This window comes from Polypterus senegalus, chromosome 3 (genome assembly GCF_016835505.1).
Source record: "Polypterus senegalus isolate Bchr_013 chromosome 3, ASM1683550v1, whole genome shotgun sequence".
NCBI lineage: Eukaryota > Metazoa > Chordata > Cladistia > Polypteriformes > Polypteridae > Polypterus > Polypterus senegalus.
The window spans coordinates 264,552,762-264,570,750 of record NC_053156.1 but is presented as its reverse complement, the minus strand read 5'-3'; the positions used below and the strand labels follow the sequence as shown (position 1 = coordinate 264,570,750).

Sequence of the window (17,989 nt, the reverse complement as noted above, 5' to 3'; positions counted from 1 at the left end):
CTAATACATAACTCTCCATTGATTAATAAAACATTACTGAAAAAAAGTAGTTAATTTTAACTCATTTGCCATCTGTTTCACTTCCTAAATGCAGTTTGTGATTTTTTTTTTATTTGTCTTGATTCTATTTACAAAAATAATAATGTTGTTTTAGTTGTCATTTTTTTCTAATTTCATGAACCAGAAGTATTTTCATATTTTGTAACTCCAAATTTCTAATTTTTCCTTTAAGGTTTTATTTTTTTTAGATGATCTGAATATGCCAGTTACTGAAAAGTATGGTGCACAGCCACCGTTGGAATTCATCAGGCAGTTTATTGAATTGGGTGGTTTTTACAATGTCAAGGATTTACTGTGGAAGGTACACTCATTTATTAAAGTGACTGCATGGGTTACAGCTTTGGAATGTTAAACCACAGAAAATAAATACACTGTAGTTAAATATATATATTGCTATTGTAATGATTTTGCTAAATTGTAAATACTAAAGTTTCCAATTTTACACAAACACACACACACACAATAATCAAAATCTGATTATTTGGGTGGTTACCTATCAGGTAACGCTTGTGGTTGGTCAGCCAGTTGGCAAACATCTGCCATGTCCTCTCAGTTGTGAGAAGCAGATCACAGATATGTGATACAGCACCTGCCAAGTAATACAAGTACACAACACGTGCTTTGCCTTTATAGTGGCTCATATATAAATATATTAAATAAAAATAGACAGGTATATAAATAAGCAAATAATATGAATGTAATTTCAGACCTAAGAATGTAATACAGTACTCCGATCTTCAGCCTATCAATTAAGTGAACCAGCTGCAGTGGCACAGCGTCAGAGGCTTTGCCTCAGGCACTGACATGCGAGGTTTGATCCCTATAAGGGGATGCAAAAGTGCATACACCTGATGAGCTCCATTATTGGCGAAAAACATGTATTTTTTGTATGTCTCTTTGTATTGTTTGGCAGGTACTGTATAACATAAGCCACTAATTTCCAAACCACAGATACAATGTCACCTAACACAACTCTGGATTCAAATAAAGGTTTGTGTATTTGTTGCCAACCTTTCTAAGTAAATACAGTATAGCCTATAAATACACAGCACGATGCTCTTCTACTCATTCCACCCTAATGGTGAGTGTTGCCCACTGCCCCCCTGTTTCCTAAGAAAAATGTAGTATTACACCCCCCAAATCTGACTCTCCTAGGAGATGCAGTGGGCTTCTTTTAAATTGGATTGAGAAATGCTTCCAGTGTCGCAGCACTGGTCATTTACAAGCACTTTCAGATCATACAAAAAACAGGGTAGTGTCTTCCTGGCAATGCCCTCTAACTTCAACTCCCATTCATCTCTGTGGGAGTTCTAACTAGGACCGGCCTAGAGGGAATGGACTGCCTCTCCTTCCAAGCTGTATTTCCATTATGGCCTCCTGGTAAAGCATTATTCTCCATCCCAGTTGAGGTACCAGTCCATTCATCTTGGCACCCATTATATACATATGCATAAATATATATAGTATACCCACTATATATATATATATATATATATATATATATATATATATATATATATATATATATATATATATGCAATATTTAGTAACTGTTTTGTTTACAGTATTTTTTTTTAAATTAGCTGAGGTACTGACTAAATTTTTAAATGAAATACAGCCCAGTGCAAATGGGGAACGTGTGCAAAATTTGCCTGACAGGACAAACACACACTCAGCTTTATATATTGTAACTGGTATGGAGTGTCTCAGAGCCCCAAACCACAGACATAATCACATACACACAAGTCCTGGGTTCAAACATGAGTTTATAAATTATGCTCTTGTCTATTCTTCACTGTGTACCTTCTTGTCATCTCTAATATGTAGCATGTTAACTAGAATTTCACACATTAATGCCAAAAATGATCATGCATGAGTATTACAGATTTTTGATGTCAATTCATTTGCATTAAACAGTTTTTGCAAGATAACCTGTCATTTTCTAAATCTGTTTTAATTGTATGAATGTATGAATGATGCTGCGGTGATGTCTCTGAATCACTTTCTTGGAAGTCCGTATCACCCTTCTTGAATTTATTATTAGTGATTATTTTACTCACATCCCCAAATGTTTGACAAGTTTTAAAAACTGTCAAAAGCTTTCTGAAATTGTTTTTGCTCTTTCCCCATTATTTTGTATCTGAAATATCCATAAAACCCCTTCTGCAAAATTATGTTTCTGCATGGCTTTTCTAACTCTGGAAACTTTTATTTAATTCATGTAAAGCTTTTCTTTATGTAAAGAAAGATTTTTTTTCTAACTAATATTTGAATCATGAATTCTCCTTTTTTAAGCATGTTGAAGATGTTACCTTATTGGCAGCTTGTGCTCCCCCTAGTGGTGGGAGGAATGACATCAGTCCACGACTCTTAAGGCTTTTTTCTACGATAGTTGTTCCACAACCGTCAACACAATCGCTCCAGCACATTTTTCAGGTATGACATTATTTTGAAAATGCTTCATCTATGGTTATATTCTTAATACTGTACTAATACTGATGTGCTTGGTGCACATAAGTTTTTAATACAACAGAAATATTGCTGATAATTTCTGGTACTCAGTTTAAGGTTTACAGGGTCATAGGGTCCATATTGTCACATGTATAGAGTAAAGTGGAATTCTTACTTGCATGTGTTAATCAACATGTAACATGTCAACACTCTCTGACGCCATGATCACTGAGTATTACTACCTTACCTAAAAACTTCTGTCTTCCTTATCTGAAATAACTACCTAACTCTTCCAAAGATAGACTGTTCTATAGGTGGGTCTTAAGACAGTAACTGATACCTGACATGTTTTGGTGGAATATTATTTGTTTAGATAGATAGATAGATAGATAGATAGATAGATAAGCATTCACTAATGGGATAAATTTACTTTTCTAGAAAGGATTCAGACTCCATGTATACATACATTTAAATGGATACATTTGTCATATTTGCCGATCAATCTTCACTTAATAACCCATAATGACACAGCAAAAGAATGTTTTCTGAAAGACATGCAAATTTATTAAAAAATCAAAAACTGAAATCTCTCCTTCATACAAGTATTCGGACCCTTTGCACTCCAGATTGTGCTCAAGTGCATCCTGTTTGCTTTATAATCCTTGAGATGCGTCTAGGACTTGATTGGAGTCCACTTGTGACAAACTGAACAGACTGGGCATCATTTAGAAGGGTACACATCTGTCTATTTAAGGTCCCACAATTCACACTCTGTGTCAGGATAAAAACCAAACCATGAAGTCCAAGAAACTCTCTGTAAACCTCAGCAATCAAATTGTGGTAAGGCATGGATCAGGACAAGGGGATAAAACTATTTGTAAGGCTTTGAGTGTTCCCAGGAGCACAGCAGCCTCATTAATTGTGAAATGGAAGATGTTTGGAACTGCCAAGACTCTTCATGGAGTTCACTATCCAGACAAACTGAGTCACCAGCCAAGAATGGCTTTGGTCTGGTAGGTGATCTTTGGAGGTAACAGATCTTTGAAAGTCCTCTGCTAAGATTGGAGAACCTGTTGGAAGGATGACCATCTCAGCAGAACTACATCACTTAGTTTTTTTATGGCTTCCATGAAGCCACTCTTATCTAAAAGGTGTATGTCAGTTTAAAGAAGGAAAATGATTCTCAGGTCCGATGAGATGAAAATGTAATTGTTTGCATAGAACTCCAGGCACTATGCCTGGCAAACATCAGCCACTGCTCCTTATCTGCCTTATGTTATCCCTATGGTGAAGCATGGTGGTGGCAGGGACAAAGCAACTGTTCAGAATTGAGGGAAAGATAAACACAGCCACATACAGAAATATCTTGAAGAAAACCTGCTCTGGAGTACACACTACCTCAGACTTGGGCACGGGTTCAACTTTCAGCACGACAATGACTCGAAGCACACAACCATGACAATTCTGGAGTTGCTTCAGAACAAGTCTCTGACAGTCCTTGAGTGGCCCAGCTAAAGGCCAGACTTAAACCCCATGCAGATTTGTGGAGTGACCTGAACATAATAGTTTACAGACACTTCCTATCCAATTTAATGGAACTTGAGAGAATCTGTGAGGAAGAATGGGCTAAACGGGTTAATTCTAGGTGAGCAAACCTTGTGGAGACTTACCCAAGAAAACTCAAAGCAATAATTGCTGCCAAAGGAGCTTCCAAAAACTACTGAATTAAGAGTCAGAATACTTACATAAATGAGAGATTTCAGGTTTTATTTTTAATAAATTTCTGAAAACATGGTTTCACTTTTTTATTATGGGTTATCGAGTGTAGATTGATGGGCAAAAATGGCAAACTTATACATTTGAAATTAAATCTACAACCCAATAAAGTGTGCAGAAAATGAAGGGGATTGGAATACGTTTGCAATCACACTGTATATGATATGCAATTCTAGTGTAAATGGAATAAGAAAGTTTAGTTATACGTTATTGGACATATTGGTTTGGAGTTAACTCTGTAGTTATCTGTATCTGTTTTCCTTTTGAAACAAATACTAACACCAAAGAGTGACAACATGTACCATGTTGGTCAGACATGCAGATAAATATTTTACTGTTCTGCTTTGTACATGTGACAGTACTACTTCTACTACTAGTGCTATATTATTAATTTAATTTCCGTATGGCTGCTTTACACTAAAGGAGCTAAATACTGATTAGTAATATTATTCAATGCATTCAGTATAAATGTATGGTTGTCTTTAAAAGTGCATGTAGGAAATATTTGTATTGTGTAAAGGTCTGACTCCTAAAATCAGTTTATAGGTATATTAAAGCTTTGATTTGAAATTACATGCACTTTTAAGGTGGCATAGTGCTTAGCTCATGGTTTTTGAGTACAGAGTCTGAATCACAGGTCAGTGACTGTTTGTGTAAAATTAGTATTGTCTTCACATGTCTGTGTGGATTTTTCTCCAGCATCTCAAGATGTCTATGTTAGGTTACACAAACTCCAAATCTGCCTGTAGTGAACTGCTTGTGACTATGCACTGCAATAGCTCCAACGTCCATGACCATGAACTGGATTAAGAGCAAACATTGAAGATATCCATCCATCCATTATCCAACCCGTTATATCCTAACACAGGGTCACAGGGGGTCTGCTGGAGCCAATCCCAGCCAACACAGGGCGCAAGGCAGGAAACAAACCCTGGGCAGGGCACACACACTAGGGACAATTTAGAATCGCCAATGCACCTAACCTGCATGTCTTTGGACTGTGGGAGGAAACCCATGCAGACACGGGGAGAACATGCAAACTCCACGCAGGGAGGACCCGGGAAGTGAACCCGGGTCTCCTAACTGCAAAGCAGCAGCGCTACCCAATGTGCCACCATGCCACCCCATTGAACTATATATATTGTTTTAATTAATGAAACATAGTACTTAAAGTAGCTGAACATTATTAAAAATATTAGCTCTATGATTGACTGGTGTCCTTCTCATAGTTTGTTCCTACTCTGTGTAGGACTTTTTACTGACTTGATTGTACAGTACGTCTCAAATGTTCCAAAGTATTTTCAACACTTTCAACTTTGCCTCCTGTCTTCCTAAAATTATGCAGTTAGTAAGAGTTCACAAACCTTCCATTAATTTTTGACAAGGTTTGTAACATATTCTGTATACTGTGTACTTTAAATATCATTATAGGTGCAATTGGGAGGCTTCTTGAATAGCAGTGACTTTATGCCAGAAGTCCAAAGGTGCAGAATTCCGCTGGTAACAGCATCAATAGCAGTTTATTATAAAATGTGCCATCATATGCTGCCCACTCCTTCAAAGTTTCATTATGTCTTCAACCTGAGAGACTTAGCCAAGGTATTTTTTAAAATTTACATAATTTTAAAAATGAAATGTATTAAATACATTTTGAGTTTTTAAAAGTAGGCCATATTTTTCTCCTTCTAGTAACTAATTTAATTATTTGTTTCAGTTTTTTTATTTTGATCATTGATCTTTAACATGATTGCTGTTCTTTAATATCTGTTTTTATAAATATATATTTCTTATAAATAAGAATCTGAAGAAAAAGACATTTCTGGGTTCTGGCATAGACAATACTTTGACTATGTTCCTGTGTTTTATTTGTACAACATTCTATTATTTCCTAAAATATTCTAAACAATTGGATTGCTATTAAACATCTGCAGGTAATTCAAGGTTTGCAACAAGCCGATGGATCGGATATTGTCTCCAAAGAGGCCATGACTCGGCTCTTTACACATGAAGTAACACGAGTGTTTCATGATCGTTTAGTATGTGAAAAAGACAAAGAGCTATTTCATCAAATATTGGCAAGTGAACTTCAAAACTATTTTAAGGTAATAATGCTATTGTATACAGTATAGTACACTATTTATATTTTTTCTAAAAAGAAAGCAAATTTGTTTTTAATTTTTGATTAAGGTAAACTTCATGATTTTTATATGAATACAGTATATTGTACCAGAAATTAATAAAAATATGCACATTTTAAAACATTTCATGAGGAGGCAAAAATAGGTTAGATATTAGTAAACTAATGATACAGTAAAACATTTACTGCATAAACATTCAGTACATAAGAAGTAACAAATTAAATAGTACAGTTTGGAGATGTGCTTTAGGTCATTTCTACTGTCTGCTCAGAAAGACCACCTGCGTTGGCCTCATTTGTGGGTTAAACAAGTCAAGTCAAAGCAAGTTGGGAGCATGCACTGGTACAGTGCATTGCCGCACCCACTACATGACGAAACAGCTCGGGATCCCGGTTGGCAACCCCTCAGGCAGACTTGCGGTCCAATCCGACCCTCCGGCTGCAGCCAGGTGTTACGTGGGCAACCCCTTGGCCTGGTCCAGCTACTCGGGTCCCCAATAATGAGGATCTTATGAGCCTGATCACCCTTGGAGAAACGCACCACATGGCTGTAGTGCTGTAACTGATGCTCCCTCACAATGCAGGTAATGTGCCTCATTCAGTACTCCATGAGCAACCGCTCATTCAACACAAAGACAAACCAGCGGTACCCAAGGATTTTCAGAAGAGATACATTACAGAAGGAATCCAGTCTTCGTCTCAGGTCACTGGATAGCGTTCATGTCTCACAACCATATAGCAGGACAGGAAGCACCAGGACTCTAAAGACTTGGACGTTCATCCTTTTGCATAGATATGGGGAGCACCACACACCCCTTTCCAGCAACCTCATGACCCCCCATGCTCTCCCAATCCATCTACTGACTTCATAGGAAGAGTCACCAGAGACATGAATGTCACTGCCAAGGTAAGTAAACCTCTCAACAAGGTCGACACTCTCTCCGCAAACAGACACACTGCTGATGGCTGTGCCCAAGAGGTCATTAAAGGCCTGAATCTTGATTTTTATCCAGGACACTCGCAAGCCGAGATACTCAGACTCCTCAGTCTCTCGAGCACCCCGATCAGAGCCTCCATTGACACCGCGAAGATCACAGCATCGTCAGCAAAGTCAAGATCCGTGAATCTTTCTTCACCAACAGATGCCACACAGCTGCTGGACCCCACGACCTTGCCCAACACCCAGTCCATACAAGCATCGAACAGAGTAGAAGGAAGAAACCACCCCTGACGAACTCCAGAATCAACTGGGAAAAACGCAGAGGTCCTGCTTCCACTCTGCAGAGCACTCACAGTACCAGTGTACAGGCCAGCCATGATATCCAGCAACCTCGAGGGGATAACCCACCTCAAGGTTAAACAGAAAAGTTTAATTATTTCCTGGAAAGTTAACTTTTTTTATTAATTCTCCGGCACATACAGCAATGCCAAAAATTTCATCTCACCATTGGATGGATGGATGGATAGATTTATAGATAGATATTTCTTAGATAGTACTTCATTTGTCCCAACAAGGAAACAAGAAATATTACACTAAATAACAGCAAAAACCATACATAAATATTATTAAAAAAAAAAAAGAAAACATCAGAGTTGGCTACAGATAAGAAAGAAGTCACAGTGAATCATTTTAGAGGTGCATTTCTGTAGGTATTGTCAGTGAATAACTATTGACAGGTCCATCAGTACATTCATGCACTATTTATGAAATTTCTTATACGCAGACCACAAGTCACTTGTACAAGACTTTTTATAACAGAACGAAGCGATAACAAAATAGAGTTACAAGACTTTAACCTTTAATGTAAGTAAATACATGATGTAAAGAACTTTCCTGCCTCATACATAAGTCTAAAGGACAAGTCCATACTGACCTTACATACTGTATAGACAAGCAGATGATTCACAAATATAAAAATAAAACTGTACCATACTACATTGCTTCTATTATTTCTTTCCTTCTTGGTATAATTGCCAGGCCTTTCTATTTGCAATTATTTATAAGCTTAAATTAATATTAAATAATATATAAAATAATACAGTACTCCACAATATAAAGAAGTCCAAGTAGTGTTTCTTGACATGCTTTGGCTGTATAATTTGTTGCTTAAAAGTCCTCAATGTTAGTATTGGCACAAAGAGAGTTTATAATAGGCCATCAATTTTGTTTTCAATCTCTCCACCACTTCTACCTCCAGGAAGTCCAGAATGTGTTCCATAAATGAATCTGCCTTTTTAATCAGTTTCTTGATATATACACACACATATATAGAGTGGTCCAGATCTAATTATGCAATTTTCATAACATTATAACTTATTAAGTTTATTACATAGAAAATCACCTGAAAAATCCCGGACCATTGAGAAGTGTGCGAACTGACAACATGAAGAATCGTCTTTGCGCTTGTCTGCATAATTAGATCTGGACCACCCTATTTATATGTGTGTATGTGTTTATATGTATATATGTGTGTATATGTATATATACTATATACTGTACATTATACTGTATAGGTAAAATAATAATCATTTACTAGTAAAAATATGTAAAAATGTTAATCTAATATTTAAAGTAATTATTGTGAATCTTTCATCATATGGCTATAATAAAGAGTTCTGTACATATGCAGTATCTTTGTATTTTTTCTAGTTATCCACATCAACTGAAACTTTTCTGAAAGAATCTGTTGTCTTTGGAGACTTTTTAGACATTAACAGCCCTTCAGGAAGCAGAATTTATAAACACATTCCAGATGAGAAAAAACTGACAGCTTTCTTAGAGGAGTACCAGTTGAGAAGTAGCTTCAGGTACTCAAAGGTAATCAAGAAATATATATATATATTAGTTTAATAAAGTACAATATTAAAATTGATGAAGTCAAATGGATCTACAAATTATGATTGATCAAACTGTAAAATTCATTTAAGTGAAATTGAAATACTGAGAAATACTAGCCCAACACCCTGTCTCCCAAATCTGTCTGCATGGTGTAATTTTGTTTTCTGAAAACTTGCAGTTCAGTTAATACATCCTTCTGTCTTGCCATGATGTTACTGGGTATGTGCTTTTACATTTTTTAATTGTTAAATCAGTGTGTCTTTCTAGTGTATGTCCTTCTCCTGATCAGTTAGGCTTCACAGCACCATAAAATTTGAAATATGAATAAAACTAAAAATATTTTTTCAAAGAGAAAGAGAAATTTTTTGACCTTTTGCTTTAGTAGTTTCAGCTACGTAAATATGGAGAATTATTTAGGACAAAATCAGATACATAAACAAATAAATAAATAAGCAAAAAAAACTGTATTGTGAAATGTGCTATTAAATAAATAATAACAAAATAATAGGTAAGCATAAATAATTGCATATGTCATGTAATATATGCATTCTGCTTTATATTTTTTATACATTTATTTAATTATTTCTTCATTTATTTCAGTGACACCACACAAAACATGAAATACAACGTGTATTGATAAACTGTTACTTTCAGCTGTCCTGTAGAGTGCATGTAGATCTTCGGCCATCATGTGCTACTTGTACAGCAGGCATTTCAGAGGAGGATTAATGACAGGACAATGAAGTCTTTTTTCTGACACTCATATTTGCCAAAGACACACACAGCCACAACTCTGAGCATGCGCTTAGCTTGCCCTGCCAATCCTGTGACTCATAGCTCGATTGCTCTAGACTGCAGCCTCAAGAAGCAGGCCCTCCAAAATGACTGAACAGATCAATACGCCCTTTTGTGTCAATGGGTGAAAATGACAACATGTATTTCATGTTGCTTGTGGTGTTTTTAAAATAAGTAGTAAGAAAGAAGAAAGAAGAAAACATAAGAGAAGAAATAAGCATCAAAATACATACATTTCATGACAAATTTAATTATTTATGCATACATATCACTGTGTTTTTATTTAGGTTTTATTTATTTATTGTCACTTTTCACAGTAAATGTATTTATTTTTTTTGCATATTCAATGATTCGGTTTTGTCTGACATATTCCTCCATACATAAATGGATATAAAATTGGATTCAGATAATTACTATGAAAGCTACAATAATTATTTTGTGTGTTTATCATACATTATATTGAAATATAGAAAACTGGTGATTAAACCATACAAATTAATCCCTTTTCAGGCTCCCTTTGTTTTCTTTAGAGAGGCTGTTGAACACATTGTAAGAACGGCAAGAATATTCAGACAACCAGGTGGTCATATGATGGCGGTAAGGGTGTCTTACATGTGAACTGTTTCACAAGCTGTTTTATTTGTAATACCTTTATTGACATAATATAACAGGCTCACTTTTTCTCTATCCATTTTTAAAATTACTATATATACATATTAATAACTATTTAGGTGGCACTGTGGTTAGTTTTGCTTTCTATCAGCACAAGGGTGCAAAGTTCCATGCTTATGCCAGCTCTGAAGAAGTGAATTGGTGACTCCAAATCGCCCTGAAATGAACGAGTGACTGTGCCCTGTGTTGAACTGCAACATGTCTTGGGTTAATTTCAGGCTTGTCCTATTATTATTATATAATTATAAATTATTATTATTTTTTATAATAAGTTAGGAACCAAGCCCAGGCTGTGCTCCTCTCCATCACAGTGCTAGAAGAATGATAATTGGTTTATTTTCTGCAAAAATTACACATATATATCACAGTATATCAGCTGATAGCTCTATTGGCTATTCAGACTAAAATATCATTATGCAAAATTTGCTATTCGGGATTTTCTGAAATGGTCTTGTCTTATTTTAAGATATTTAAAATAGCAGAGAAAATGTATGAAGATTTACTCCTCTCGTTTTTCGAAACTGTTTTTCAGATTGGCTTGGATGGTACAGGAAAAATAACGTGTATTTCTTTAGCTTGTCATATTTCTGGATGCAGTTTGTATAGACTCGCTATCACCAAGAACTACAGCTATAGTGACTTTCGTGAAGACATCAAAAAGGTTTTTAAGCAATGTGGTCTACATGGAGCAAACACGGTCTTGTTGATCTCTGATTCAGACATTGTGCAGGTAATAGTTTAAAAATCTAAATGTTTAATATTTCACATGTTTATTCAACACAAACAAGAATACATTCAAATATGTTGTCATTTGCATAAGGCACAATGAAATATTTGCATGTCTGGCAAAAAGCATTGGTAAAGAATTAAGGAAATGCAAATTACCCCTAAATACACGAAAGGTGTTTATTTAATCTAGTGTTAGCCAAGTGTTTATTTCTTATCTCGATTTCCGTGGTACATATGATATGATTCATATTGATTTTCAGAAATCATTTGTTAAGGTCCCACATGTGAGGTTAGCAATCAAACTAAAAGAAGTGGGACAGGTACAGTGGTATAGGAGGGTACAAAATTGGCTCAAACACGGGAAGCATAGGCTTGTGATAAGTTTAAATTAAAAGTGGTTTCCCTCAAGGATCGGCCGCTGCTCTTTTTAATGTATAATATAAGCTGGTTAAGCTTGCAGATGACACCAAACCAGATGGAAGTGTAGGTAGTTTTGAATTAGATGAACTGTTACAGAGGTACTAGGACAGCATACAGGCTTGGACAGTGAAAGTGAAATTTAATGTAAGTGAATGTAAGATTTTACACTTAAGACGTAGAAATGTTAGATTTGAATACACAATGGGAGGTCTGAAACTTGAAAGTGTACTTAATGAACAGGACTTCATAGTGGACTCATTACTATCTACATCTAGACTGTGGACAGAAGCGATCAAGGAGGCTAATAGGTTGTTAGGCTGTTAGTCAAGGGAGGTTATGTCTGTGATATATTAGACTACTGAGGCCTTATTTTGGAGTACTGTGTACAGTTATGGTCTCCAGTCAAGCCCCTGTGGGCTGATTCTACAGTCATATACTACAAACGGGTCAAAGCACTACCCAGGGCAGGGGATGTGGACCTGAGGTAGTGGAGGTGTTGTTTTAGAAAAATTATTGCTTCTTCTGGATTTTTTTTTTTTTGTATTGTATAAGCAGGGTAAAAGTGTGAGATTGGCAGGGCTTCAGTACTAAAGAACAGCAAGCAATATTAACGTATTTATTCATGTCACATAATGTCAACCATTTGTTTGCTCACAACCAACAAAGCTCATGTATGTTTTGCAGAATATTGTTAAATAAATACTTGCAGGAAATCAGAGTAATGCATGAAGTGAGGTGCGTTCAAATGGGATTTAGTTTTTGAATTGAAAACAGGACTCTTGACCAATGAATGAGGGCAAAGCAGATCTTTATATTCCTATAATAGACTACTGTAAATAAATGCTGTGGGTTACAACTTTCTTTTTATTTAAAGATATAGAAAGTGCTGCTTACAATAGCATGTGTCCGTCTGGCAGATTCATTGGTAAGCACTGGAGAGCAGATATGCTTTGGACATGACACGTACCAAATGACAATCTGTGTTATTGTTTCCTTATACCATAGGAGACTTTTCTGGAGGACCTCAGCTGTATTCTTAATGCTGGTGAAGTACCAGACCTCTTTGATAATGAAGAGATGGACAACATTGCCTTGGAGATTAAATCTAATGTGGTAGATTCTAACATTCCAGAAAACAGGGAAGAGATCTACATGTACTTTTTACAAGTATGATTTATGTACTACTGAGCTACATTTTATATTGAAGGTGCCCTTGTAATGAATATGCAGACATGGAGTATTCTCTTGCCTTGTATATAATTGATGCCAATGTTCATTGCTGACTATAATAATTTGTTTACTATATACATTTATAATTTTCAACTTATCATTATTAAAATAACCTAGATCCTATTTAAGAAAAAAAAAAGATTATTGAAAAGTTGTGATGTGCACGGGGAGTTCAATACATGGACTTATTGAAGGGTCTCTATTTCAATACTGAAATCACTAGTTGGGTATTCCATTACGGGAAACCTCAAAGAAAATATGTCGTCAAAAAAGAAAAGTCAGGTCTGGCAGTAGTTGGATGCAAAAAACACCATGGGTGCTTTATTTGTCAGAATAAAGGTTTGTACAGCAGTTCAATCACTTGAGATTGAGACATCCTTAAAACCCTTCAACTGAAGAACAAAAGGACACAAGCAAACTTCAGTAGCTGTGTCCATTACCCCAGCCCGAGAATGTGGTTCACAGCCCAAGCAGAAACTTTATGAAAAATGTCAAGTCAAGTCAAGTGGTTTTATTGTCATACCATCCATATACAGTGGCACTAAATAACAGGGCAACATATATATAAAAACACAAAATAAGTGCAAGACTAGTAAAGAACTATTCTATACTATGACTAGATTGATAAATAAACAAATAAATAAAAGGTATGTAAACAGATTGCAACAATACAAAAAAATCATCGAAATGTATTTATGAAAGGTAGGTTGAACGGAGTATGAAGACTCCTTTTAGAAAAGCCACATTAAGAGTACAGAACAACAATACAAAGAAACAGCTTTAACCACAAAATGGGGCCTCAAATGACAGTTGTAACAGATGGTGATGCATTATTTTTGTCCATCACTTTTATCAAACACATAAACATGGGCGTCAAGCCTGAATGCACATTCCTGCTATATGTGTCTAAAAAGGTTATTTTACTTGATTACTGATTATTAAGGTCAGGCGTCTTGCTCAGTGACTGAATAAAAAATTGAACACTTCTGATGTTGATATTAATCACTTTAAGGGCATCATTTGAAGCTGTTTGTAACTACAGTCGAGAAATATCACAGCACCTGGGATGGCACTAAATGTAATCTCTTTATGGTACATTTCTGAAGAGTTTCAGTAATTAATAATTAAACAAATGTATTTGGTCTTTTTTTGTTACAGCAAGTGCGCACAAGGTTACATGTTGTAGTGTGTACAAGCCCAGCAGGCACTGCTCTGCGCCAGCGCTGTCGACTTTACCCCTCACTGCTCAGCTGCTGCACGGTTGACTGGTACAGTGAATGGACCAACAGTGCCTTACTAAAGGTTGCAAATACATATATTAATTCCATGGATTTAGGAGAAAACATGAAGGTAATGTATAATTGATTGTTTTATTCATTGAATAAAAAGCACTCATCTTTACATTAAACTCTTCTGGAAATATCTGATACTAAATATTTGATTCCGTTAAAAAAAATAGGCATTACGTGACAGTGTTGCTGAAGTATGTGTGGACATCCACAAAAATGTGTCATCAATAGCACAGCAGTACTGGAAGGAAATGAGAAGGCGCTACTACATCACTCCCAGCAGCTATTTAGATCTTATAAATACATTCTCCAGAATGTCACTCAGTGAGAAAATGAAGATTCAAAGCATCAGGTTAGTCTGCATACCACTTTGGGGTTTTGGATATGTTGAAGAAGTCCAACTTTTGTGGACAACAGTTTCCTGCTAAATATGACAAAGAAAGGAATGACTTCACATTCATTCATCTTCAGGTTATTATTTTTATTTTTTGTTTTCTATTAGAAGCATGAATTAAGAGTCTATTCTTGATGTAAGAATATACCACGTACAGGACGTATTGCTGACTTAAGCTGATTTTACATTTTAAGCTCTTTATGTCTCAATATTTACTCAAATATTACATGTGATTACCAATTTATATCTCCCAGTAAATCACTACCTAACTTAGATGATGCCTTCACTTTCACCCCTCCGAGCTCAAATATCCATATTTAAAATAAATAAAACAGTAACAAAACATTGATAATTTATTCATTAATCATAGGCCGTGTGGCATAGTGTATAAATAAATTCTCAACCACAAGGCTCCTGGTTCAATGCCTGCCTCTGACTCACTATGTGGTCCTGATCACATCACTTAACCTGCCTGTGAGAGGAGGTTTGCATTGTAGCTGTAAGCCATGTTTTATTCTTAAAATGACATTAGCCAAGACAGTCAGTGCCAGTGGTCAAATGGTGCCTACTTATTCTACTGATATCTTTTTATCCTGTCCAAACCCAAAGGGGCAGAGCTAGGGGTGATCTGGAGGTAATATCAGGCTTCTTCTCCTACTGTGTTTTTCTTCTCTCCTAAGAGGGAAAATGGATACTTCATTAACAAATGGACCATTTTTCCTCCCTCCTCCCAGGGCACCCTCAGATTATATACTGTGCCTTAAAAAATGCATTCACCTTCTTGGAGGTCTCACAATTCATTGTTATACACAATGGGTTTAATTCAGCATTTTTGACATTGATCAAGAGAATAAGACTTTAATGTCAAAGTGAAAACAGATCTGTATAAAATGGTATAATTAGTTACAAACATAAAACACAACATAATTGTGTTTTATTTTGATGAATACGTGATTAATATGACACCTAAATCATCACTGGTGCAGCCAGTTGGTTTCAGAAGTCATGCAGTTAGTTCAATGGAGATGATCAGCCTGGGGCAGGGGTGGGCAACGTCGGTCCTGGAGAGCCGCAGTGGCTGCAGGTTTTTCTTCCAACCCAGTTTTGTAATGAGAAGTCAATTATTGCTGATGAAGCACTTACTGCTTAAGTGACATTTTGGTACTTCATTTTAGTGGTCTCGCTTGTTAAGGTTCCCCACCCTTAATTGCTTATTTCAATCTTAAAGAGCTGCATTCACTGTTTAATGGCTCCTTATTAGCAATAGGATGTAAAAAATGACAAAGCAGCCAATAGTTCTCCATCTAGCTTGTTTCCATTTACATCTTTGTGTGTTCATCATGCACTGTTTGATTTAATAAAACACTCAGTGACAGACTGAAAATTATCCGTTTTAAGCTTCAAATCATTTGGATGATATCCTTGGAAAGTAAAAAATCTATGATATCAGAACTTTACATTGCAAACTAACAGGCCATAAATTTAAATAAGGTCTGAGATTGACAAGGATTGTTTTCTAATTAAGCAATTGGGTTAGAATGAAAACCTGTAGCCACTGTGGCTCTCCAGGACTGACATTGCCCACCCCTGGTCTGGGGTTTCAGTTGATTACAGTATAATTGCACCTTATCTGGAAAGGCCAACTTATGGCAAGCCAGTATGGTGGTCAAATCTACATAATAAAGACAAAAGAACACTCCAAGTAACTGAATATTCTTTGGAGTTCAGTTTAAATAGTCAATAAGAAATGGGAAGAGTATGGGACAGCTGTAAATCTGTCTAGAACAGGGGTCCTCAATCCCAGTCCTGGAGAGCCGCAGTGGCTGCAGGTTTTTGTTCTGACCTGGTTGCTTAATTAGAAAGCAATTCTTGCCAATAAAGCACTAACAAGCTATGAAATTAAATTAACTCTGCTATGTCAGGTCATTCTCATATCCTAGATTTTCTTTCCCTTTCTATCATGCAAATGATTTGAAGGCTAAAATGGACAAGTAATTCTCAGTCCTTCACTTTTTTCTCTTCAATTTTCTTCCAAATATTTAATTAAACCCAATAGTGCAGATAAATACATACAGGTGTAAATGTAAATAAGCTAAATGGAGAAATGCTACTCTATCTTATATTTTTGCATGTTATTGATAATGATGAGCAATTAAAATAGCTGTTTAAGACAAAATTAAGCAATAAGGGCTCAAAATCACTAAAGTGAAGCAGAAGTGTTACTTTAGCAATGAGTGCTTTTTATTAAGCAACTGGGTTGGAGCAAAAACCTGCAGCCACTGCGGCTCTCCAGGACTGTGATTGAGAACCCCTGGTCTAGAACAAGCTGTACACAAAAACTGAGTGACTGTGCATGAAGAAGTCTTTGTGAGGGAGGCTGCCAAATGACCTCTGAGGATTCTGAAGTTCTCTGAGTTACAAGCCACATTGGATCAAAATAAAAGGACAGTGCAGACAACAACTATTGGCCCAGTGTTCTACCAGTCCCAGCTTTATGGAACAGTGGCAAAAAGAAACCCACTGTTAAAAAAAAAAACGGATGTGACATCTCGATTGAAGGCAGCTGGAAAAAGATGTAGTGGCCTTATGTGAATAAAACTGAGCTTTTGGTCATTAGACTAAATATCATGTTTGTACACAGCACATTATTACATGAAGTATGGTGGTGGTAGCATCATGCTGTGGAGATGCTTCTCCGAAGTGGTCCCTGGAAGGCTAGTGAGTGTAGAGGATAAAATGAGTGCAGTAAAATACAGGGAAATCCTGGAAGAAAGGCCTGTGCTGCCTGCATGAAACTTGCACACTGGGAGAAGATCTGTGTTCTAGCAAGGAAATCACCCCAAGCATATCTCTTCTGTGTCAGATGGTCAACTTATCACATTTTGTAATCAAGACCTCCATCTACATCCTAAATCTACTGAAACTACTGTACTATGGACTGTTTTATTAGATTTAATAACACCAAACTGTCTCCACTTAATGTGTTGCCATGTGCACATGCCTAAGTTAAATGCAGATGTATATTGCATATACATATATACATGTAAATCTGGTTATTCTCTTGCCATTTTTATGTGTAATGCTTTTACTTAGAAAGCAATATGTTTCTGTTAAGAGTGAAAGTTTGTTTTGCACTTTAATATTAAATTACGTTTAACAATGCCCAGTTGTTTTTCTATGTAGTATACTTACATACA

The 17,989-nt window shown here is 36.1% G+C and overlaps 1 protein-coding gene across 1 annotated transcript in view; it reads left to right on the top strand.

Annotated features, from left to right (window-relative positions):
• LOC120526665 (dynein heavy chain 6, axonemal-like) overlaps positions 1-17,989 on the top strand; it is a 234,043-nt gene that overhangs the window by 114,678 nt on the left and 101,376 nt on the right. Inside the window, exons 44-53 of the mRNA XM_039749820.1 lie at positions 233-361; positions 2,356-2,496; positions 5,719-5,886; positions 6,219-6,389; positions 9,075-9,242; positions 10,569-10,655; positions 11,263-11,460; positions 12,885-13,046; positions 14,268-14,459; positions 14,569-14,750. Coding sequence (XP_039605754.1) covers positions 233-361; positions 2,356-2,496; positions 5,719-5,886; positions 6,219-6,389; positions 9,075-9,242; positions 10,569-10,655; positions 11,263-11,460; positions 12,885-13,046; positions 14,268-14,459; positions 14,569-14,750 — 1,598 coding nt within the window. The remainder of the gene's footprint in view (positions 1-232; positions 362-2,355; positions 2,497-5,718; positions 5,887-6,218; positions 6,390-9,074; positions 9,243-10,568; positions 10,656-11,262; positions 11,461-12,884; positions 13,047-14,267; positions 14,460-14,568; positions 14,751-17,989) is intronic.